Consider the following 25,816-nt stretch of genomic DNA (forward strand, 5'->3'; position numbering starts at 1 on the left):
CTGGTTGTGGTGCCGGAAGCTCCAGGGGGAGACCGTAACAGTCTCCCCCTTCTCTTCTTTGGGCGCGCTTTCACACACGCTCCACCTTTCACTCGTAATGCGGAGATCTGGTCGGGATCGAACCAGCAACCTCTGAACCCATGAGGCAGCGCTCTTAACCTGTGAGCCACAGATCTCTTGTTTAACTGTGTAAAGGAACTTATATTTGACTGTTTACATGTGGTTTCCCAATAAAGAATTTAAAGGAAATTGTGTATGTAATTTTTTTGAGGTGGGATTTGAACCTGTGTCTCCATCACAGACTCATCCTTAGCAAGAACATGTGTTTATCCACTAGCCCATCATGGATTTCACATTGTGGTTTGGTGTTTGAGTGACTTCGTTGGATGAGATCCATTTAAAGTAAGCAATAGTGGGATTTGAACCCAAACTTTCATGTTTGCACTTGAAAGTCTTTAACCACTGAGCCACAAAGACTGTAACGTTGCTTTTTTTCCCCCCTTTCTTTCTTTCCTTCACTTTTAGGGGCATTTGGATTTTAAGATTAGCTTAATGTAGGTTTTGACTGAGTAAAAGGCTTAATTGCTTTCACAGGGCTTGAACACACATCTCTGTAGAAGTTTCTTGATTTAAAGTCATGTGTTTAACCAGTACACCACAAGGCTTCAGCTACTTTTTTACATTTTTATCTTATTTGAACCTCATTTTAATTGACACAAGAACATCTAAAACTTACTGGATTTGACTCTCCTCTGATTGTTATAGTCATTGTTTTCGGTCTTTTACATTAGCATGAGTTACTATGGTTTTTTTTTTTTTGCAATTTAAACCTCAAGACTTTGTGCTTTTATTTAAATAATAAAATTGTTAAGATTGCCACTTCAATGTTTCAAAAAAACATTTAAATATAGACTTTGTTACTCATTGCTATTACAACAGTTTATAATTTATATCTTAACACGGTTATTATTTAGTTAAATTGCATTTTCTGTTGAAAATAATTTCATACATAAGTTGGTTATTGCATTGTTTTGCAACGATTGTACTGTTCTTCTCCAATAGGGTAAACACATAAGAACATACCCATAACACATTACAATATCAACAGCAAATCACAATTATTCATACAATCTGTAAGTGATTTCCTTCCCCTCCTTTGTTACACACATTTACTTGCCCAAAAAGAATAAACCCTACAAAGTGCTGATCTTCTGTGGTGATTATTGTGAATTACACAGCTACAAATAGAAGCTAATAAACGCACTATATTTCTGCAAGACGGTGAGAACACACAATGAATTTAAGTTCAAAGCTATTTACACTTTTTTCTGTACTTCTGTTAAAATAATACATTTATTATCAAGAAAGTTAAAAGACCTAAAACAGTGATGATTTTTGTGAATTACACTACTGCAGATCGAGTTTAAACAGCCCTCTTGTGGTGAGGCTTGTGAATTACAGTGCTGCAAATTAAAATGGGTTGCGCCCTCCTGTGGTGATTTTGTGAATTACACAGTTCGATTTAAAAAATCGATTTTAAATTAAAGCACTTTATTGACATGCATCTTTACACACAATATTGTCAAAGCATACGCAAAACAAGTAATGGCAATATGGAATATACAATATAACAATAACAAACAACAATAAAAAAATCGTATTAAGGTGCTAAATAATGCGTAAAAAATAAAATACAAAAATACACATAATCAATTTTAATGAACCTCAATGGGTTTGTGAATTTTGTGAATTACTGTGCTGCAAATTGAACCTAAGCTAGGAGATAAATGTCGCCCCCTGTGGAGAATTCAGGTTCAAATCTTATGGGTGAAATCTTATTAGTTAATTAAGAAAAAATAGGAAAAAGGTTAGCTCAGCCTCTTCATGTGGAGGATCCAGTATGAATACTTTAGTTTCACTGGTTTTGCCTGGAAAAAAGGAGACAAATAATGATAACAAATTTATATAATAAAAATGTGAGTCAAAAGAATGAATGTTATGAATTGTTTCTTAAGCTGCTTTTATACTGCTAAACGTACTGAATGAACTTGAGTATTACACTGATTCAACTTTTTTCATTATTTTATTATTATTTTTTTTTTACACACCGATTCTACTTAATTATAGTTAAAATTGAAGCAAAGGGATATTACCTTATACACTGATTTAAAATATTATTTATTTATTTATATGCTTTATTATTGTTTTTATTACAAAAAGTAATTTACCTTTTTGTATAGACTATAATTGTTTTGTAAATTGTTGCGTTCTATGTCATGGCTTAAAAAAATATTATCTATGTATGATAGGAACATAAGGCGCCAGGCGCCCCCTTGTGCTGAATTGTCTGTATTACAATGATGCAAAATTGTATGGCTGCAACTCAACAAAAATATATATTTATTTACATTCATTCAAATGTAAAAAACATTGATTATTCTGTGCATGGAATCGTCTAGGACAAAAACATTTTTATTAATAAAAAATACGTCTGCAGACGTGATTTAGTATTTCCGGTGTATTACACTGATGCAACTTATTTGTCACTTAAGAATCAAAGTGGAATCAGAGGAAACCCTTGTGTTAAATGATTTAACACTGATTAATAATAGATTACACCTAATTAAAAATGATTACATACAAAAATGCATCGCATGGCGTCAGAGGGACGCAACACCCTCCTGTGGTGAACTTTGTGAATTACAACTTTTTATTTTAGTCTATCGAGCTCAAATCATTGTGCACGGATTAAAAATGTGCTCACTTATAAGAAACTGCGAAACATTAGGTTTAAATCAAAATTTAATGATCTTAATTTAATTATCTAATTTAATTAACTGAATTTAAACATATGTTGCTGTCATGTCATGAGGTCGTTTAAAACGAACTGTATGGCTTGACTGCTTACCTTTCTGTTCTTCTCAATTCATTGGCTTAGAGCTAAATGGTAATGATAAACAGTGTACTTGTATCTTCCTGAAAGCCTCCATGTTTGTCTGATGTCATACACCTGCGAAGTCTTGTTAGGAAATGTAGAAAGTCTCCAAGATCAAGTGAAATTAAAGTGCCACATCTTTAAATGCAGATGTGGAAGATTATTTGTTAACCTTTTCAAACTGATGAGAATCAAATTCATTTTATGACCCTTTTAAATGCACAACCATACAGATGTTTCTTGAGCATTGTTATGGCACCATATGCAAACCTTTGTCAGCTGAATTTTAATGTTTATGAGTTCAGTTGTTACAAGCAGTCTCGTTCTTCTTCCATTTGTCAGTCTGTCAGTGCTTTATGTACACTGCAGGAAAAGCAAGACAAAGCAAGACGCAAGACAAATGTATGTGTCAAGCAGTGATTTGCATTGGTCTTTAAAACTATAGCAGCCTACTGAGACTACTGAGGAAAAAAGATTGATTAAAATGGCATTAAAGTTATGGAAAGTCAATTTGAAGCACAACACTGTTGTAAAGAAACGTTACATGAATATATATAAATGAATCTTAGATATTAAAAACTTACTTTGATGGTAGTTGCTTCTGTATTTATCTTTGAGGAAATATGACAGTATAGAGTTAAATGACAGATTAGCAGTTAAAGTATTACAAAATAAATACATGTTTTAAAACATTGGCAAAACATTTGTATATTCACATGTATGTCTCCGTCCTTCAAAAGTTTCTTGAAAGGACTCGTTTGCATTTTCTTTGAACACAAGGAGCAAGTTTGCAAGCCATTCATTGCTTTTAGGTTATTTGAATAGTTAAATTAAGATTTGATTGCCAAATGTGTCTGGCCTGCTTATAAGAAAATCATTAAAACCTGTAATATAAAAAAATGCATTTAGGACTTTAAAAAAAAATCCCTTGTTTACTCATTTATTTCAAACATTGCTTTAATTGCTTTAAAGTTTATTGGTTTCAGCTGTTTTTAATATGTGCAATCATTATTTTTGCATTAACAAAAAACCTTGACTAATAACTTAACATACTTCCCTCAGAGCAGTCCATTGGGTTATTTTGAGCATATATCTTTCTTTTACTGTATATGAATAACAGATGGGATCAGTCAGAGGAGGGAAGGAGAGGGTTAATGCTGCTTTCTTTTAACAAAGGTCTTTTACACCTATGTGAACAGACGGTCACTCATTCTCAAGGACAGCACGACAAAGAGCCAGACGGGACAAAGCTAAAGGTTTCAACACCTTATTACTTATTTCGGTAACACTTAAGGTTCATTAGTTAACATGAACTAAAAATAAACAACTTTTTTTTCAGCATTTATTATTCTTAGTTAATGTGTATTTCAGCATTTACTAATGCATTATTAAAATTACAAGTTGTGTTTGTTAACCTCAGTTAATGCACTGTGAACTAACATGGACAAACAATGCACGTCTGTATTTTTATTAATTAACATTAGCAAAGATTAATGAATAGTGTAATAAATGTATTGTTCATTGTTTTTATGTTAGTTAATACATTAATGTTAACAAAATAATGACACCTTATTGTAAAGTGTTACACTTTTTCTGACTGTTTTGATTTTTTTCATGTAATGACTTATGAATTTATTAAGCTCTGTTTTAAATATATATATATATATATATATATATATATAAATTACTCGTTATCATTGAGCTTTAGTAGTTGCTGAATTAACAAGGTCTTGTTGAAGTTGTTTTTAGTTATTTCTCAGTTTTTCCTGCTTATTAATAACTTTTGTCTCTTTTCAGTCACTATGCTGTACTTTTTCTGCTTCATTCTGCTTCTAGGTGAGAAACACATATTTTATACTGTACAAATTATATATATTTTAGGTAGCACTTTGTTTTACAGTCCTGTTCCTCATGTACTATGTATTTATTATAGTAATTACAATATCCCCCCAATTCCATAGTAAGTGACAGAATAATGTTCAATTATGCCAGTTAGTATGATTTATAAACTGTTCACCTCAAAGGAACAAGAAAATAAATCCTCACAAAAAAATCAGATTTTACTATTAGGTTTTTCTGGACCACAAATCTGACTGTTTAATAAATAACACAAATGGTGCATGTGATCCCCTCAAAGTTTTGTTTTTCAAACAGACAGTGTAGAAAATGCAGCCGTCAGTAAAATCACTGTGACCAGTGAAGTTCCCGTGAGGTTGGTGGACGGTAGTAATGCTTGTTCTGGACGGGTTGAGATTTACAAGGACAGCGAATGGGGCACCATTTGTGATGAAGGGCTGGATGATGTCGAAGGCAACTTGGTCTGCTATGAGGCAGGTTGCGGTCCACTCATATCTATACAGCCTAGTGCTTACTTTGGGGAGGGTTCCGGAACGTTACTAACGGATGACCTGAACTGTTTTGGGAACGAGAGCTCGGTGCTCGACTGCATTTGGGGGAACCACACCGACGTGTGTGACCACATGAGAGATGCTGGAGTCATCTGTGACTGTAGGTTACATTCATATTATTATTAAAATACATTATTCCAACACTCTTTAAAAAAAGCAGAGCAATAGAAGAGTCATTTTGGTTTCCACAAAGAACCTTTTTCCACTATAAAGAGTCTTTTTTGGAATGGAAAGATTCCATGAATGTTAAAGGTTCTTCATGGAACCATAGATTAACTATAGATTCCAATAAAGAACCTTTATTTTTAAAAGTGAAAGAGAATGTTTATTTTTAAGCAATTTATGGAACTTTTAATTTAGCCACCTTTAGGTTACAAGGTGGCAGCGGCATGTGTTCAGGGAGAGTGGAGATTTTCCACAACAGACAGTGGGGAACGGTCTGCGACACCACCTGGGATCTCTTGGACTCAACAGTGGTGTGTAAAGAACTTGGCTGTGGAAGCCCTATAGCTGTATACTATAATGCTTATTTCGGGAAAGGAACAGGTCCAGTGTGGATGGATGGCGTCAGTTGCACTGGTCGGGAGAGTTTGCTGGAAGATTGTGCGTTTAGCGGTTGGGGGGTGACCACTTGCACACATGCGGATGATGCTGGAGTCACCTGTTTAGGTGAGTACAGTCACTTGCCCCCAAATATGAAAGCAAAGAAATACACTGGGTATGTTTACATAAACTAATTTTTCAGTCTGAATGAATCCAATCCAATTTCAGATTCTGAAATTTCTACATTGCAAAGCCCAACTGTAACTTAATTTTTTGAGTGCACTAAAGCATAAAAAGACCATGTTTGTGGACATTTAGAAACAAGTTAAGTTCACATACTCACTTCTTCGAAAAGCAACGCTACAGTCAGTGCTTTCCATGTCAGAATGTCTGTTTTTGTGTTGGTCTATGTGATTCCGCCCACTGCCAATGTAACCAATCGTATTTCGGCACCCCGGGTTGCCAGTTGGTGAAAAACACAGCATATTGCAGCCAGCAAATGAACTGGGTCAGAGATCACAGATTCTACCCAAACTAAAAAGCCTCAGCATCAATTGGATGGGCTCTATGACCAGAGTCATATTAAAACACGGTTAAATCAACTCAACAACTTAGGAGTGAGACTCGTTCCTCTTGTGAGTTCTAATCTGGCAACCCGTTTGAGTTTTTGAATCTGATTGTGGTTGTTGCATTCAACCATGTGCAGTCACATTCAGCCTTTTTAATATTTTTTTTTTTTTTTTGACTGATCAGATTATTTCAGGTCTACACAGCCTCTTTCAATGCAACTAAAATTTGAATTGATTGAGGTATTTACATGAAGGTTTTTCAATCTAATCAATGGCTCAATGCCTTCATGTAAACACCTTAGTTGATCCAATTGATCTTGAACTGAATAATTTTTTGCATCAAGTTACTGTAAGCATCTGTTGATGGAGCATTTTACAAACTTCCTCCTTTCTCGTCTTTAGAGTTTATGCTTGCAGATGGACTAAACACTTGCTCCGGGAGGGTGGAGGTCCTGTATGAACATTTTGGGTGGGGAACCGTTTCAGCCAATGGCTGGAATTTGTTGGGTGGAGATGTGATCTGCAGACAGATGGATTGTGGAAGTGCACTGAGCGTCAACGGTGAATCTGCTTTTGGGAAGGGTTCAGGTACGACGTGGCTGTTTGATACCGCATGCACGGGAACTGAAATCTCTCTGAAAACATGCATTTCAGACTATGAGAAAAAGAGTTCACACAACAATGATGCAGGAGTGGTCTGCAGAGGTAAGTGTGAGCAACAGACAGCGACCTACGACGATTACGTCAAGACCGCACGCAAAATGCAATGTGAATTCATCAGAATTTTTCTCCTTTCAGAGGTGAAACTGGTACATGGCCAAAATTTTTGTCATGGGACAGTGCAGGTCCGTTATACTGGAGATTGGGGCACAATATGTCACTACAGTTGGGATCCACTGGATGGTATTGTGTTGTGCCGAGAACTCGGCTGTGGCCCTTTTAAAGCAGCATATGCCTCAGCTTATTATGGGAACGGCACAGGGAACATACTGATGGATAATGTTCTGTGTACCGGGAGTGAGTCCTCGCTAAAGGACTGCAGTTACTCTACGTCTGTAAACAGCCTCTGTACGCATTCACAAGATGCTGGAGTTGCCTGCGGAGGTAAATTCAAACAAAAACAGGTTTCAAAAATGAACAAATGTACTTACATATACATCACATATATATATATATACACATACCCATGTATACAGTACAGTATATATGTATACAGCATATACAGTAATTCTTACGTGCCTATCATCTGAGATGTGTTGTCACTTACTCTGTCTCTCAGAAGTGAGATTGGTAGATGGAGACAGCATTTGTTCTGGAAGGGTGGAGGTTCTTAAAAACAACCAGTGGGGGTCTGTCTGTGGCGACAGCTGGGATATGACTGACGCTATAGTTGTCTGTAGAGAGCTGGGCTGTGGAGATCCGGTAGAGGTAAAAACAGGTGCTTACGGAAGTGGTATTGGACCAATATGGATGGATGATGTGAAATGTACAGGCAATGAGGCCATGCTGAAGAACTGCAAGTTCAACGGATGGGGAGTTCACAACTGTGATCACGCAAGCGATGCAGGGGTCGTCTGCCGAGGTAAACTTCCTGACAGCATTTTCTTACTTTTTTTTTTTTTTTTTACATGTATATGTTTTCAAAATATATATCCATGTATGACTTTATCATTTTAATTAGAGTTTTTTTATTTTAATTTTACAACTGGATTTGGTGCAATTCAGAACATACAGCTTCTATAGACACCCTTAGTAAAACGCCCATAACAAAACACAAAACACAAACAAAACAAAACAGAAAACCCCACTATGAATTAGAGTTGCATAATTTGGGGGGAAAATTAAATCGTGCCTTTACTAATGAAGTTTTTTAGTGGCTAAACAATTTGGCCAAAAATTGTGATTATATAGTGATATGACTATAAGAAGAAGAAGAAGAAGACAAAAATAAGAAATGACAAGAATATGACATTACAAAAAGAAGAAATATTACTATTGCAGTCAGGGTTATTATAGTTAACTAAAACTAAAACCCTAAAAAAGAACTTCCTTTATTTTAGCTAGTTGCCAAAGCAACATTTTTCATTTTCATTTAGTTTAACTTTTTTTTTAGTTTAACATCAGATTTCATAAAATAACTAAATAATAAAATAAAAAATGATAAAAACTATGCAGACATTCAAAACAAACAAGCAAACAAAAACATGACAAAAAAACAAAACTAAAATGAAAACAGAAACTACAAAAATAAAAACTAATTATGTACTATTATTATTATTATTATATCGCTTTAGCAATACTGAATTATGAGCTGTTTGTGTGTAAATGAACTGTAAGTGCTGCACTTAATTTTGATACACTCAGCACATATGTTTATCTATTTAAATCGCAGCCTTTGCGATTTGATAATTGCATCAAGCCATAATGCAATTTCGGTTTTATTTTGATTAATCATAAAGCATGGGCATCAGAAGCAAAAAATTGTTTTACTGGAGTAGATTTCATTTCCTGTACTCTGGTGCCTTTTGTTGTTGTTAATTGTTGTTGTTGTTAAAATGGTTACCACATATCTGGCAAGGTTACCCAAAAATGCAAAGCAACAAAAAATGTATTTACTGTAGCTAGTTTAGCAAAAACATCGGATAACTGTTAGTGTTGCAACAACATAGTGTATCTGTAATTCAATGCCTTTAAAAGCAAAAGGCAAACAAGTGATGAAAAGTGATTCACCTAAATAGCAGCAGATATGCTAAGAGGCTTTGTTTACCTGCTGTGTCGTGGGAGTGCAGCAAGTAGGCGTGAGCAGTGAAAACACGGAATGAAGTTTAATTTATATGGACTCTGAATGAGCCAAATAGAATGGATTTGAGGAAACAGCAGAGTGGAAGTCAAGGCTGTAGCTAAAACGCGGAATGGAGTTTAATTTATTAGGGCATTTCTCAAGTGGAATGGTGACAGACAGCGCTCTGAAAAGTGAACAGAAATATGCACTAAATTAGAGATGGTAAAAGTGAGTGGGTCCAATATCATTGGTCTTAAACAGAACGGTGTCCGACGGCTATGCAATCAAGCATTAATTGAATTGTCATTGTCTATTGTTAATGTATGCATAGAGATGGATGCGGAACTCTTCTAACTTCTTTCTAGAGGTACGGTTGGTGAATACAAACAACAAGTGTCAGGGCACAGTGCAAGTGTACCATGATGGCCAGTGGGGCACGGTCTGCCACAACAGCTGGGATCTCGCAGATGGTGTAGTGCTCTGTAGAGAGCTGGGCTGTGGTGGGAACGCACAGCCTTTGGCAAGTGCTTATTTTGGGCCCAGTGATGGGCCGATATGGATGGATTCCCTCAGATGCAAAGGTGCCGAGTCAAATCTGAGGAAATGCCAGTTTGGTGGGTGGGGAAACCATCAATGCATTCATGCATATGATGCAGGAATCATCTGCAGAGGTGCGTCCATGTCCATGAAATCAGTACATCAGATTTGATCACCATGTCAAGATTTGCTATAAACAATATCTGCCTTTACAGAGATTAGAAATGTACTCCGGATTGAGGTTAGCGCTGACTCTGGCGACCCCAACAACCCTTTACAAATGACAAAACTACTGAGCAAAGTAACGAATACTTCTAATTCAATTACGGTTTTGTTCATATGTCTATTCTTGTCATTGAGTGTCTGTGGTCTTGTTCATCTGAATTGAACAGATCAAGGAAGAGCTCAAAAACACCGGAAATTTCTCTGTCAAGTGGAGAACTCAGTCGAATGGGCAAGTGTTTCAGGAAAAGAAAATGTTTGATCCCTGACAGGTTTGCAGACTCTTTTTGAATGGGCTTTTTTAAACATGCAACTTGAATATAAAATTTCTGATGTTCATTCAAATTGTTGCAGGTAGGAGAAACAACAGAACAACTGCTCTTCAGTCATCCAGATGATGAAAAATTCTAGAAGTGTTTGTATAGTAAAATGTTTAAAATATTTCACAGCATATGAAATAAAGCTGAAGAACATTTGTTTAGGTTGCAGCAGTTTAAAGTCAGTGAAAGTTTGTAATCATTTCGAGTGCATTGATACTTATGGCCATTGTTCAATTACTTTCATTGATTGGAGGTAAAAAGAAAATAAAATGCAAAACTGATTTTCTTTATATGCTAAATGTTTATTTGATTTCTGATTTAATATAGTTAATATATTTATACACCATCCTTGTAAAATAAGTGAGATGATTTGCTAAACTGTGTATTCATTTATATGATGTTACATTTCATTACATATACAAATACATCCTGTGTGAAGCAGATTATTATTTTTTTTTTGAGAATTCCTGTTAATAAATAAATTGGTAAATAAAAAATAAATACAAATTTAAGTTAATCTACTTCAGTCTTTTTCCTGACTTTACAATATTACATTATATACACATTTAATTTCCATATATACAATTTTAGAATTGTAGTGCAAAGCGACAGAAAGATTAGAATTATGTCATTACAATCAGGATTAGTGTCCGATTTCTGTCTTTTCTGTCATTCAAAAAAGACCTGTAAACATTGTCAAGACAAGCTTAAATGCTGCTCTACACAAGACACGGAAAGCACAAGTCTCTGTTTCATTTTCAATGACAGACATGAAAAGTGGTATGCAGGAGTATAATGTATGCAAGAGGTATACGTACACCTGAAAACCTGTCATTTACACATGCACAGCTTTTAGTAGTGGTTATAAACATTGTAAACATTGTAAACATTAATATATGGCATATATAGGCCTATACATTCTCCTCCCCCATTCACAAACACACACACACACACACACACACACACACAACATGAGCCTACCTTTCAGAAGCACCTGTCGACCTTTAAAACTCATTTGTCATCACCAGGAGCTTCATCTTTTGTATTGATGTCCAGATAGTTTTATTCGTTTCGATGGCATTTTTGGATGTAGCTCCATCAGGGTGTTTTGTATGACTGCTGATAAGGCAGGGGCGGAGCAGGGCGGGAGTGGCACTACTATGAAAGAAAGTTAATTTTTAGATTTATAAGCAAAGAGGTGATAACTTGTTGATACGAGTGCAATAATAATTCCAAAACCAATGTCCAAAAATAAAATAAAATTTCTCCTTCCTGCCGCCCTGCTGCCTAGTTCACAATTTGTCATTCCTTAGCCCTGTCTGTGAATATAACAGATTTATAATTAACATCAAAAATGCAGAAATATTTACACACATTTAAAAAAGAGAGTCTAATACCTCTCAGTTTACAAACCTGTGGTTGTTCTCTGCTGGTGAAATACCTGCTCATCAGGCTGTATTCTCCAGTTCACACTATATGCTTCATTACCTTCCACCACATTCCTTATCTGTGAAATTCAGTGAAACTGTAGTAAGAAAACACTCATGCCTGAGTGATTACACTTATAGAGCAAACTTTTTGTCACTTCATTTCATCAAAAGGTTTAAACTTTTTTATTTTCATTGCAAACATTGTTTGATAAAGGTTAACATGAGCCTTACCTTCTCTAGAAGGTTATTCTTGATATCTGGGTCATTGACATTGACTCCAATCTTGGTCTTCACCATAATTCTCACCACAACTCGTCTCACAGTATCTGTGAAGTGAAATGTTGACAAGGAAGAATCATAATGGCATCTAGGAAAACTGGGATGCGAATGATTTATTCTTAACCCCCTCTTGTGTTGAAAAACCGAGTACAACTTCTGTGTTAGGCATCAAATTGATCCACATGGAAAATAGTACAGATTCATGTAAAAGACAAAAAGAAGATAAAATCTAAATACTGAGAAAATCGCCTTTAAAATGGTCCAAATGAAGTACTTACTAATGCATATTACTAATCAAAATTAAGTTTTAATATATTTGCGGTAGAAAATTTACACAGTAGCTTCATGGAACATGATCTTTACTTAATATCCTAATGATTTTTGGCATAAAAGAAAACTGGTAATTTTGACTATTTGGCTATTGCTACAAATATACCTGTGCTACTTAGTCTATATGACCCCAACACAAATGTTTCCAAAATTTCCATGTATAATTTCCATCTACATGTTGAACCTTTGCATGCACATTCATGACCATAAATGAGAAATATTCACCAAATTTCAAGAAGAAATAAAAATTTTAACCAGTATTTCTAGCAGTTCGAAAAGAAGAGGGTTAAGCTACGCATCATTTGTTAGGTTCACAAGTTGATCTTACAGTGGCAAAAAACTCCCGCATGAAGCCCATTCAAACAACTTTTCACACCCCGTCCGGTAAAAGGACACGTCTGTACGGTCAATTCATTTCCTGTACAGGCCAGTTTATCCATCCATATTTGCCCTGAAGGTCCCAAGTATGCCATCAGCTCTCCAGCGTCTCCACAATCCAGCTCTTGACACAAGACTGTAGCATCTGCTAGATCCCAACCAGTGTTGCACACTGCACCCCATTTCTCTTCATATCGAACCTGAACTCTGCCGTCACACTCACTGGAACCACCGACCAGCTTCACAGCTGTTGAAAGAGTTTTAAGGATCACTGAGTTCCATTTAGCATAAAACTATTTTATATAATCCTAAACACACACATTATAAATGCAATAATGATAATGAAAGGAATAAGACTGTTTGTGCGATGTCTGTAGTGTTTACAGCACCATTTCGTGAATGAACAACTGTTCTTTAGTTATCTATTAAGTCAGCATAATCACTTTTGAATATTTGCAAACATGTAAAATTTGCTTTAGTTTTTGGTTAAACCAAACTTCACTGACTTCAAAGAATAGTTGCTAGTTGTGCTACATCTGAATTTACATTTTTCTCTAAACTCTAGTTTTAAAACACTCTAGTTTTAACTCACTGTTACAGGTGACTCCAGCGTCTTTTAAATGTTCACAGCTCTGTATTCCCCATTTTGTTGATGTGCAGTTCACCAGTGAAGCCTCACTCCCAGTACACTGTGCACCATCTATCCATACTGGTCCTACTCCTGGTCCGAAATAAGCAGCACTCTGTGCCTCAATCACACTGCCACAATCCAGTTCTTTACACACCACTTCAGCATCTGTTAGATCCCAGCCATTATCACACACTGTTCCCCACTGACCATCATAAAGAGCCTCCACTCGTCCAGAACAAGAGTTAGCGCCATTCACCAACCTAACGAAGCCTAACATTAAAAAACAGAGTAAGAGATTAAAAACCTTGGTTCTGCTGAAAATATATGCAATATTCACATAGCTTTCATCCACCTTCACAGATGACTCCAGCGTCTTCAGAATGCACACAGTTATGTACTCCCCATCCAGACATCCTACAGTTTTTCAGTGAAGACTCAATGCCAGTGCAATTTACATCATCCATCCATATTTTTCCTGATCCTGCTCCAAAATATGCATTACTCTTTGCCGCTGTGACATTCCCACAGCCAATCTCTCTACACACCACTGCCGCATCTGTTAGATCCCAGTCATCATCACACACTGTTCCCCATATTCCATTATAAAGAACCTCCACTCGTCCAGAACATAAACCGAAACCATTCACCAGCCTCAGAAAAGCCTCGACTTGAGGTCCATTTCCAAAATCTGTAAGAATTATGAAATGTCACAAAATGTGAACATAATGTACTTCTTAATAATAATTTAAAATCTTTCAAGAGTAGCTTTATTATACAGAAATGCAGAGAGCTTCTTCATACCCAGCATTAGTATGAGCCACAAAGAATTAAACATGGTGTCCTGAAAAAAATACAAAATTATTTGACTGTCTTAAAAATCTGAAAAAATGCTTCAATGTATGCTTTTATCGTTTACACCAGTATCTATTAAAATACGTTGATTTATTATTAGATTTCTTTGACCTGTTAACATGCCAGTTCCTTCAGAAGTGTCTTTGTCTCCGTGATGGCGTGAGATCAAGTTAAGGAGGATTCCAGGTGATTTTATTTAGATGTAGATTTGCCATCTTGGCTCCTCCCCTCAGATTTCCTTACAAGACAATGATTAACATCAGACAGAAAGCACTTACTGTCAAGCAGTCCATCTTTCACAATGAAACCTATTAAATGATTAGAAAGTGCTTCATTAGGTTGATAGCCATGAAACCAGGAATGATTTTTTCATCTGCAGTACATTGCAGAAAAATGTAGAATGTTAAAACAACATTCCATGTTTTTTTGACATGATTTTAGTTCAGTCAGTTATGAAATATGGGAATGCTTTCATGTACCATATACTCAAATAGCTGTGAAGAGCAGATCTGTCAGTATTCAAATATCAAAATATTTTGATAGCATCACTTTGAGTGGGCACCCTTACAAATTTGCAAAGACAGGCAAAGTACATGGAAACAAAACATCCACTTTCACGAACACTAGAACTCCAGATTTGTTTGTGTTTACATGGACACACTGGTCAACCCATCATACTAGTAAGGTTCTTATGTATAAGACTATTGAACTGAAATTTTCCATAGCGTTAACTTATAACTATGAAATGCAATAAAAATAGTTCCTTCACATTTAGGGTATTGAAAATTCCAGTTTAATACTTTTAATACTAACACATTCATACAACTCCACTTTATCACTGCTTATGATCAAGTAGTGATAAAGTGGTGATACGCTTCTTGTCAGTATCTTCCAGTAAGCTTATTTTTTGTCCTTGTAAGCAAATGACATTCAACAGAATTTTCCTTAAGGGGATTAGAATGGGAAGTTTGCATATTGTTTAGGCTGAAATAGTAATTTGATTATGTCCAACACAGTAGAATCCACCAAAACATGTTTGAATGGTCAGATCTGTTTTGTTTATCAAAGGTGGATTTCAGTGTTATTTGCGTGGCAGATAAAAGTGCACACCTGTTTATAAAAATTCACATTTATATGAATCTGTTTGGATGGTGTTCAGGCTGAATAGTGGCTGTAGTCAAGAATAAACAAAAGGAAAACAGTCTGAATAACTGTCACACGTCCATTGTTTAAATAGACTACCTCAATCCTATAAGAAGAAAAAGAAATCAAAGACGACCATCTAGCCAGGTATTACCATAAAGAAATTAGCATATACAATGAGTGTTGTCTTATGCAATACCAAACTTTCAAACTATTCAAACTTTCTGTCTAGACATTCTCAATTCAACATACAATGTACTTTTAATAATATTTCTAATTTAATTTTATTTTAATTTTAATTTGTCTCTACACTGACAGTCCATACTTGTGATTTTTTTTTTTCATTTTAAATGCTTACTGCCATAACATATGAAATTCAACAAAAGACATTGCATTGTATGATACATTACTAGTAGTAGCGCTATTGAAGATGCTTAAATACTCTATTTCCTTCATGCTTTTATTCATAATTGCTGATATTAAAACCACACTGTTTTGCTTTAAAATGCATGTACTCTCTTCATAAATAAGAGCAGAAACAGGATGAAGCTAAAATGCTTTTTTTACTCTGGAGACAATAAACCAAGGAGTATTACATATCCAGTATCATAAGAAATATATTTGCAGCTGATATGTTGTGGTCAACATATGTGCAACTCTGCTTCTGGGTAAGTACTGACACAAAACTGTTGCTGTATCAATAATATCTTCTGAATTAACAATTCATATAAAACTTAATGTGCATCTGATGCTCTAACATATACAGGCTCCATAACCGTCACTAGTGGAATCAGATTAGTGAATGGAGACTCTTGTTCTGGACGAGTGGAGGTTCTTTATAATAGAACACGGGGAACAGTGTGTGATGATGGCTGGGATCTACCAGACGCTGCAGTGGTGTGTAGAGAGACGGGTTGTAGGGATGCTATAGAGGCAAAAAGTGGTGCTTATTTTGGCCAGGGATCAGGACTGATATGGATGGATGATATACAGTGTGATGGGAATGAATCTGCACTAAATGAATGTTCCTCAGATGGATGGGGAACACAGAAATGTAACCATCAACAAGATGATGGAGTCATCTGTAAACTTAAGTCAAATGATTTGCATTCTGAGCAACTACCAAATTTGAACTGTCAACACATTTACGGTTAAGGAGGGACAGATCGATGTCATTTCAGCTGAAATGTATAATGTTTTAATTTCAATCACACACATATGCATATCTATAAAGTGACTTCATTTGTCAAATCAAATTGTATAAGAAAAAATGAAAAAACTTTTATATTTCATAAATCCATAATTAATAGAAACATAATTACTGCTGCTGCATCTACAATGTAATGTGCAAAAATAGATTAGAATCACTGTTATACTGATGAATGGGTCCTTAATTTCTAACACTATGTTTGTTATTGTTATGTTCCCGTTCACAGAAGCAATGAAACAGTCTTAACATTTACATGTTTAAAAATGTTTCTTTTTTTTTTTTTTTTTTTCAGAAATCAGGAAAAAAACTGTCATGAGGATTGTTTAAAGTTGATCTAAAAACTGACCTATATGATGAAAGAAAACAGATGGAGATTTTGGAAAAGGTGAGTTAATGATAAAAGGTCACAGAGGGAAAAACTGATCTCAGCTCTTATTTTGTATATTTTTTGCTTACTATTTTCAGTTGAAAGATTCAGGAACTTCTACTCTGCGATGGAAAACACAATCTAATGGAGAGGTGTTTCAGACAGTTAGGAAAAAGAATAAAAATCCTACAGTTTGAAAGAAATATGTATAAACAATTTGTTTACTGCTATACTGTATATTTGGATTAATATGAGACAGAATATACATTGATGCATAAATCATAGCATGTGAAATTTCATGTTTGACTACAAGTAAATCTGACTGAAATCTTAATTGTATAAAGTGATTGATTTCAATACACAATATACACATTATCATTTAAAAATGATTAGAGTTATTTTTAGGAGTGACAACTGCATTTTACAACCAAATAAACCTGAAAGACTCAGATGGTGACAACATTTACATTTATTGTGTTATGCATTTAAATTGAGTCTGTTACAAAAAATATGTTAAATATGAATGTGCAACATGAACCTGTTTGTACTGTGTTTAAATTTAGTCTGAGATGCAACTGACATTTTAATGCTTTAGGCAAAACATTTTCTGAATAAATAAGCAAACACAAAGAAGTCTTACTGCCTTCTCTGTTCATTGTGTTATGAAAGAAATCAATCAAACCTGAAACATAAAAAGCAAGCAAGTAAAAAGCAGAAACAAAAGTTTCAACTGAAGGCATGCTTGTGCAGCTATATCTTAAAATCAGTGGCATCAGAGAAAAGATGCTATTAATAGTTTGACACATTACCAGCCCTTAAAAAACTTAATGTTCAATGATGTGCTTGACAATGACTTTTCTAAGCAACACCTACAAAAGTACCTAATTTTAATGATACTGATGCCACCTATTGGACACTTTAAAACAGACAGACTTAATCTGAGATGAAGAAAAGAACAGATTAGCAGGTAATAGTAACATATACATTTACTGGTGCTTTAGAATGTAATTACTTGTTTTTATTTAATGATACATTTTATAGCTAGATATATACTTATATAAAAAATTATATGTTATAAGAGGGGTAGATATATACTTATATAAAAGATTATATGTTATAAGAGGAGTTATTGTCAAATAACCCCACACTATTGGACACTATTCTCAGTGAACTGTAAAATATATTTGCTTACAAATGTCTAAATATAATTAAAAACACTCAATTATACAACTTTCAGTGCTACTTAAAGAGACAGATGCTCCATTTTTGAATAAACAACTGTGCTACAGTTACCTATTATTCCAGCATCACCAATTATTAATTTGCATATATTTCAATTTGTTTTAGTTTTTGGCTAAAACAAACTTTATGTGCAATATTTTTTTTTTACACATTTATAAATCTTTAATATAAAAAATACAACACACCACTGCAGCATCAGATCCCAGCCATCATCAGATACTGTTTCCCACTGACCGTCATGAAAAACCTCCATGAGTTAGTGGCATTCACCAATCTAATAAAGGCTAACATATAAAAAACAGAGAGTAAGAGAATAGAAAAGTTTGGTTCTATTCAGTATATTCAATTTTCAAGTCCACCTTCACAGATGATGCCAAAGTCTTTAGAATGCACAAAGTTATGTATTCCCCAACCATACACCAGCACAATTTTTTAACATCCATCCATAATTTTCCTGATTCTTGTCCAAAATATGCTATACCCTTTGTACTTCTTAACAACAATTTAAAATGAAGAATAGCTTCATGATATAGTAATATAGAGAGCAATGTCTGCATACTTCTTCATACCCCGTATGAGAATGAGCCACAAAGAATGAAACATAGAAGAAATACAAAATGAATGCAAAAAATGAATGCAACTTCAGTGTCTGTTTTTATTAAAAGTAACTTTTTTTCTACAATTGTCTGCACATTTTTTTTTTAATTAATTAACAAAAACAGTGAGAGGAGGAAAGTGCAAGAGTTTTGATAAACAAACTAAATCAACTACACCATAAATAATTACAAATACTGTCAGTATGTAATGAAATACCTTGGTAAACTAAAGGCAATGATTGATTATTATATTTGATGAAACTCCTTTTACAAATTTGCAAAGACATGCAAAGTACATGGAATCAAAATGTTACCTTTTACAAACTTTAAAGCTCTAGATTTGTTTGTGTTGTCATACTAGCGAGGTTCATATGCACGAGACAAAGTTGAATTGGAATTTTCCATAGCTGCAACTTATACCTATGAAATGCAATAAAAACAGTTCCTTCACATTTCAGGTATAAAAAATTCTCTATTTTGATTGACAACACATACAGCGAGTCAAAAATGTCAGATATTTTTAAACAAACAGTTATAAAATGGAGACAAGTTTGTTGTCCAATAAGCTCATTTTATGTCTTTGTAAATAAATTACATTCTACATTCTAATTTCCCTTCAGAGAATTAGAATGGGAAGTTTGCATATTGTTCAGGCTGAAATAGTAATTTGATTATGTGCAACACAGTAGAATCCAGAAGTTTGAATTTCAAGATGTTTTGTTTATCAAATGTGGATTTCAGTGTTATTTACTTGGCAGGTAAAAATGCAAACCTGTGTGTGAATTCACGTTTATATGAATCTGTTTGTCTGATGATCAGGCTGTAGCTGTGGTCAAGGATGAACAAAAGGAAAACAGTCTGAATAACTGTCACAAGTTCACTGTTCACTGTCAATAGACTACCTAAATCCTATATGAAGTTGTCAAAGATTACCATCTAGCCAGGTATTACCCTTAAAATATTAGCATATACATGTAATGATTGTTTTCTTACGCATTTAGCATAAGTATTTTTGTTCAGTTGTGATTATGGGGGTGACTAAAAAATAACTGCATCTGTGATGCTCTAACATGAACAGGCTCCATAATTGTCACTAGTGGAAGTGAAATCATATTGGTGAATGGAAACTCCTGTTCTAGACAAGTGGAGGTTCTTTATAGTGGAATATGAAGGAACAGTATGTGATGATGACTGGGATCTAACAGATGTTGCAGTACTGCTTATTTTGGCCAGGGATCAGGACAGATATGTATGGATGATGTGCAGTGTGCTGGGAATTTTTCTGCACTGAATAATTGTTTATTAAATGGATGGGGAACACACAACTGTAGCCATCAACAAGATGCTCGAGTTATCTGTAAACACAAGTCAAAAGATTTGTCTTCCTGAGCAACTTCCAAATATTAACTTTCCGCACATTTACACAATAGAACATAATTTCAGTTGGAATGTATTACATGTTTTAACTTCAAACACTGATGCATGCAACATCACTATAAACCAACTACTATAACTACTACTAATTTAACAATTAGTTAAATCAACCTGTATAGTAAAGCACTGTGCACGAAAAAACTTCAATGTTTCACAAATCCATAATTAATAGAAACATAATTACTGCTGCTGTATCTATAATGTAATGTGGAAAAATAGATTACAGTTTAGGAAAACTCACTATTAATTCGGTTGAAAATGTCTGTAATTCCAACACTGTGTTGGTTATGGCTATATATTTGGACTAATGCGTGATAGTGTATAAAGTAAATCTGACCCTACAATTAAATGTATTAAGGGATTGATTTCAGTACACAATACAAACATTATCATTTATAGAGTAACCTGAAAGATTTAGATGGTGACAGCATTCACATTTATAGTGGCACAGTACGCATTTATGTTAAGTCTCTTACAAAAAATTATTTTAAATAAGAATGTGCATTTTTTGTGAATGTGCAATTTATGTGTTTACATGAAGTCTGATATACAACTGACATTTCAAAGCTTGAGGCAAAACATTTTCTGAATAAATAATCAAACACAAAGGAAAAAAAAGAGTCTATGGCACCTAAAACATAAAATAAATTAAGTTAGTCAGTAGAGGCAAAAGTTTGAAAATAAAAATGTAAACTGTGGTTTTCTTTACATGTTAAATATTTATTTGATTTCTTATTGAATATATTTCACATATTTAAACACCAGCCTCCAATAATAAGTGGGATAATTTGCTTAACTGTGTATTCCTTTATATGGTGTTACATTTCTATACATAAACAGATTTATTTCTCTCTTGCTGTCTGTGCACCAGTGCATTATATACACATTTACTTTCCATATACACAATACTTAGTGTTGTAGAGTGAAGCGACAGAAAGATTTGCCTAATGTCATTATACTTACTATGTAAATACTTGCTTTTTAACTTATACAGTTGTATTTACAGTACAAAAATGCCCACATCTTTACATAAACCTGCTAATCCTAATCCTATATTACTTTACGCTATCTTTCTTAATTTTATTTAAATGTTTTTCTTATTTTCCTGTGTTATATGTGTTTGTACCCAGATCTCTTTGAAAACATAAATTCCTTGTGTGTTTGTGCACACTTGGTGACTAAAGCTCATTCAATTTTTTTTGTCAAGGTTTATAACTTAAATCAATGATACATAAATATTTACAGTATATAAATCTCTCTCTCTGCCGCCCTGCTGCCTACTTCACCTTTTGGCATATCTCAGTCCTGGCTGTGAATATAACAGGTTAAAAATTAAAATCATTATTTTTTAAAGCGTAAGTATTTACATATATATTTTAAAAAGAGAGTCCAACACCTCTCAGTTTACAAACCTGTGGTTGTTCTCTCCTGGTGAAATATCTGCTTATCAGGCTGTATTCTCCAGCCCACTTTAGGTCCAAACACATTCTTTATCTGTGAAATTCAACAAAATTTTAGCAACGAAACACTCAGGCCAGAATAATTACACTAACTGAGCACACTTTTGACATTTCACCTAATCGAAAGTTTTAAACTTTCAATGACCTATTTTTATTGCAAAGATTGTTTGATAAAAGTGAACACGAGCCTTACCTTCTGCAGAAGGTTATTCTTGATATCTGGGTCATTGACATTGACTCCAATCGTGGTCTTCACCATAATTCTTACCACAAATCTTCTTATATTTTCTGTGAAGTGAAACATTGCTAAGTCATAAAGGCATCTATGGCATTTGTCAGGAAATTTGGGATGTGAATGACGTAATTCTTAACCCTCCTCGTGTTAAAAGACAGAATACAACTTTAGTGTGAGGGATCAAATTGACTCACACACTTTTTTTCATGCCATTTGACAAAAATACACTATGGAAATACTAAAGATTCTAAACTAAAGATTCTAAACTATACTAAAGAATCTCAAATAGGCTTTAAAGCTCAAATAGAACACATTTCATAAGTTCAAAAAAATAAATTATTTATGTTTCTTTACCTGACTGTTTAGTGTTTTTCAGAGTGTTGATTTTTGGAAAACTGCATGAAAACCGATAAGGGTCAATGGGGGACTCTATATGACTCCAATACAATACAAAGTTTCCAAAACACATATATGTGTAAAAACTTTGCATGCACATTCATGACCCTTAATGAGAAATATTAACTAAATTTCCAGAAAGAATTAGTTTAAGGGTAATTCCATGCAATGTCAACCTACCATGAAAAAAAATGTTTTATCACAGGTTTTGACTATACTGATAGCACAGATGTCAACATTTGGCGATTCAAAGACTCATGTGAGGTCTCTCTTAAAGGTTTTAAAGCTTTTTTGTCTGGTAAGTGCTGTTTTCAGGCTTGTCACATCCATAACAGTTCATATTCCTCAGAAATAGGCGCAAAATTAAAATAAAGTAACAATTATACGTTCTGTGAAGAGCCATTGCTTCTCTATTTGTGGGGTATCATTGCATCTGGTTTGTGCATTTTAATTCGCAGAAATCCTACAAAGTATGTAGTCTCTCAAAAATGGTGTCCTTTTTTATTACATCTATAACGCATGATTTTTTTCCATTTTTAACATAGAAAACTTGTGCATAGACTGATATTTTTCTGATATTTTTATAGTTTTTAGTTTTATAGTTTTTTTAATAAACGCTTGCTGATATTATCAGATATAAAAAAAATTATATATATATACAGTAGTCAACATTTGAAGTGGATCAAAACCTTTCATTAAAGTTGTCCAAAAACCAAAACAATAAACGTTCTTGTCTTAGGACAACTTTGGTTGAACTTTTTTGAGTCACTTCAAATGTTGACTACTGTATATATACACATATACACATATATATATGAAGAGTTCAGATGCAAAAGCCCCTAAATCCATCTGACGTATTTCTTTAAAAGTAGCATTTCTTTCTGGCTACTTTGTATAGGTTTCAATGTAAGTACTGGTACCTCTGATTGGGCTGAGGCTGGAATTTAGCGAGTTTAAAGTAAAAGTATTTGATGGACGTGTACTATGTGTCAGGAGCATTCACTCAGTATCATTATCTCATTTTTGACCAAGATGACTTTTAGCTGGTTTTGCATCTGAACTCTTCATATATAAACAGATGGTTTGGTATATTGGTAACACATACAGTACATTCTCTAAGCATTTATATGTCACATCCATAACGCAAAATGTCACATCCATAATGCTGGATTTGCCCTTAACTAGTATTTCAAACAGCAAAATCAGTTGTGGGTGAAACTATCTGAATAGACCAACCTAACATAGGCTAACATAAAAAAAAAAGTAGAAAATAAGAGATTAGAAAAGTTTGGTTCTATTCAGTATACGCAATATTTATGTAGCTTTCATCCACCTTCACAGATGACTCCAGCGTCTTCAGAATGCATACAGTTATGTATTCCCCATCCAGACATCCTACAGTTATTCAGTGAAGACTCAGTGCCAGCGCAATATACATCGTCCATCCATATTTTTCCTGATCCTTGTCCAAAATAAGCAACACTCTTTGCCTCAATCACATTCCCGCATCCCATCTCTCTACACACCACTGCAGCATCTAACAGATTCCAGCCATCATCACACACTGTTCCCCATATTTCATTATAAAGAACCTCCACTCGTCCAGAACAAGAGTTGGCACCATTCACCAGCCGCAATAAAGCTTCAACTGGAGGTCCATTTCCAAAATCTGTAGGAAGACATGTTATGGATACATACTTCTCATACTGCAATAAGATGCTTATTTCTTAAAAAAAAAAAAGAGTAGATTTATGATATAGAAAAACAGAGATGCTGCTACATACCCAATATGAGAATGAGCAAGAAGGAATTTAACATTGTGCCCTGAAAGAAATACAGAATTATTAATTTGACTGTTTTAAGTCAGAAATAAAAAAATGCACCTTCAATGTCTGTTTTTCTTTAAAAGCAGTTTCTGTGCATTTTTTGGCACAAATGTCTGCACGTTTATTTTTTGCAATGAGAAACCTTATTTTACTGTGCTTTGGTTACTACCAAAGTGCACACTACTTCAGCAGAGCTCAATTTTAAGTACATATGGTTAAAATACATTTGCAAACTTACAAAAATGATTCACATTATTAGATTTCTCTGACCTGTTAATATGCCAGTCCCCTCAGATGCGTCTTTGTCTCTGTGATGGCGTGAGATCATGTTAAGGAGGTTTCCAGGTGATTTTATTTTAGACATAGAATCAGCTGACGTCCTGGCTCCTCCCCTCAGATTTCCTTAAATACAATGATGAAAATAAAAAATAAAGCTCTTACTATGAAACAGTCCATCTTTTGGAATGCGAAACTGTTAAATGCTCTGAAAGTGCTTGATTAATTGAGAGCCATGAAACCAGGAATGAATTTTTCATCTGCAGTATGTTGTTGGATGCACCATTTGATGTTTGAACAACATTCAACATATGCTTTCATTACATGATTCGATTTTAATGCAAATCCACTCAAATGTGAATTATGTAAATGCTCTCATACAACATATACTTATATAGCTGTAAAGAGGAGATCTGTCAGTATTCAAATATCAAAATATATTGATGGCATCACTTTGAGTGGGCCAGTTTCATGAAACTCCCTTTACAAATTTACAAAGACATGTAAAGTACATGGAAAAAAAGGTAAACATTCACAAATGCTAGAGCTCTAGATTTGTTTGTGTTTACATGCACACACTGCTCAACCCATCATACTAGTGAGGTTCTCACGCACGAGACAAAGTATTGAATTGGAATTTTCCATAGCTGTAACTATGGAACCTATGAAATGCAATAAAAACAGTTTCTTCACATTTCGGGTATGAAAAAATCTCTATGGAAGTTTGATTAATAACACATTTATACAGCAACGCAAAAAGCTCACATATTTATGATCAAACAGCGATAAAGTATTGCTTTTTGTCAGTAAGTTTCAAAAAGCTCATATTATGTTCCTGTAAACAAATTACATGCTGGAGAATTTCTCTTAAAAGAATAAGAATGGGAAGTTTGCATTTTGTTCAGGTTGAAATAGTAATTTGATTATGTGCAGCACAGTAGAATTCAGCTATTTGAATTCCAAAATGTTTTGTTTATCGAATGTGGATTTCAGTATTATTTACTTGGTAGATAAAAATGCACACCCATGTGTAAATTCATTTATATAAATCCGTTTGAATGATGTTCAGGCTGAATTGTGGCTGTGGTCAAGGATGAGCAAGATGAAAGCAGTCTGAATAACTGTCAAACACCTACAGTTTAAACAGACTACCTCAATCATATAAGAAGAAGAAGATTACCCTAAACACATTAGCATAAGTGTTTGTTTATGTATTTTGCATGATGTGTTTTTGTTAACTTAGAACTGCTTCTTCTGTCCTCTGCATCAGAGAAAGAACACTTCCTCAACATTAATTCTTGGTCTGCAGAGTTCTAAATTTATTATGCAAAAAAAAAAAAAAAAAAAAAAAAAAAAAAAGGTCAAGAAGTGGCTGAAGCAACCATTATCGTCTTTAAGTATGCTTCTCTTTCAGA

General features: G+C 34.3%; 2 protein-coding genes across 4 annotated transcripts in view; one reads left to right on the plus strand and one right to left on the minus strand.

The window, feature by feature from the left end:
* The first annotated feature begins 3,431 nt into the window (after positions 1–3,431).
* The window catches only part of si:dkey-14d8.21 (deleted in malignant brain tumors 1 protein), a 37,671-nt gene continuing 15,286 nt past the window's right edge, over positions 3,432–25,816 (plus strand). Inside the window, 11 exon segments of the mRNA XM_051103360.1 lie at positions 3,432–4,191; positions 4,733–4,771; positions 5,090–5,443; positions 5,704–6,012; positions 6,858–7,598; positions 7,738–8,037; positions 9,603–9,908; positions 9,990–10,075; positions 10,167–10,264; positions 13,394–13,605; positions 16,126–16,443. Of these exon segments, the coding sequence (XP_050959317.1) occupies positions 4,738–4,771; positions 5,090–5,443; positions 5,704–6,012; positions 6,858–7,598; positions 7,738–8,037; positions 9,603–9,908; positions 9,990–10,075; positions 10,167–10,264; positions 13,394–13,605; positions 16,126–16,443 (2,758 nt within the window). The 5' untranslated portion in view covers positions 3,432–4,191; positions 4,733–4,737.
* LOC127160701 (deleted in malignant brain tumors 1 protein) overlaps positions 10,354–25,816 on the minus strand; it is a 45,819-nt gene continuing 30,356 nt past the window's right edge. Inside the window, exons 1-11 of one of the 3 annotated variants that reach the window (XM_051103355.1) lie at positions 21,862–23,756; positions 21,621–21,702; positions 21,452–21,517; positions 14,328–14,454; positions 14,166–14,205; positions 13,717–14,052; positions 13,326–13,634; positions 12,684–12,980; positions 11,978–12,072; positions 11,730–11,823; positions 10,354–11,635 (exon numbers count right to left, since the gene is read on the minus strand). In XM_051103355.1, the coding sequence (XP_050959312.1) occupies positions 11,619–11,635; positions 11,730–11,823; positions 11,978–12,072; positions 12,684–12,980; positions 13,326–13,634; positions 13,717–14,052; positions 14,166–14,199 (1,182 nt within the window). In that variant the 5' untranslated portion in view covers positions 14,200–14,205; positions 14,328–14,454; positions 21,452–21,517; positions 21,621–21,702; positions 21,862–23,756 and the 3' untranslated portion in view covers positions 10,354–11,618. Of the gene's footprint in view, positions 11,636–11,729; positions 11,824–11,977; positions 12,073–12,683; positions 12,981–13,325; positions 13,635–13,716; positions 14,053–14,165; positions 14,206–14,327; positions 14,455–21,451; positions 21,518–21,620; positions 21,703–21,861; positions 23,969–24,083; positions 24,124–24,395; positions 24,528–25,816 lie in introns of those variants that run through there. The other 2 variants (XM_051103356.1, XM_051103357.1) reach the window with 2 other exon arrangements.

Source organism: Labeo rohita, unplaced genomic scaffold (assembly GCF_022985175.1).
Source record: "Labeo rohita strain BAU-BD-2019 unplaced genomic scaffold, IGBB_LRoh.1.0 scaffold_434, whole genome shotgun sequence".
NCBI classification, from domain to species: domain Eukaryota; kingdom Metazoa; phylum Chordata; class Actinopteri; order Cypriniformes; family Cyprinidae; genus Labeo; species Labeo rohita.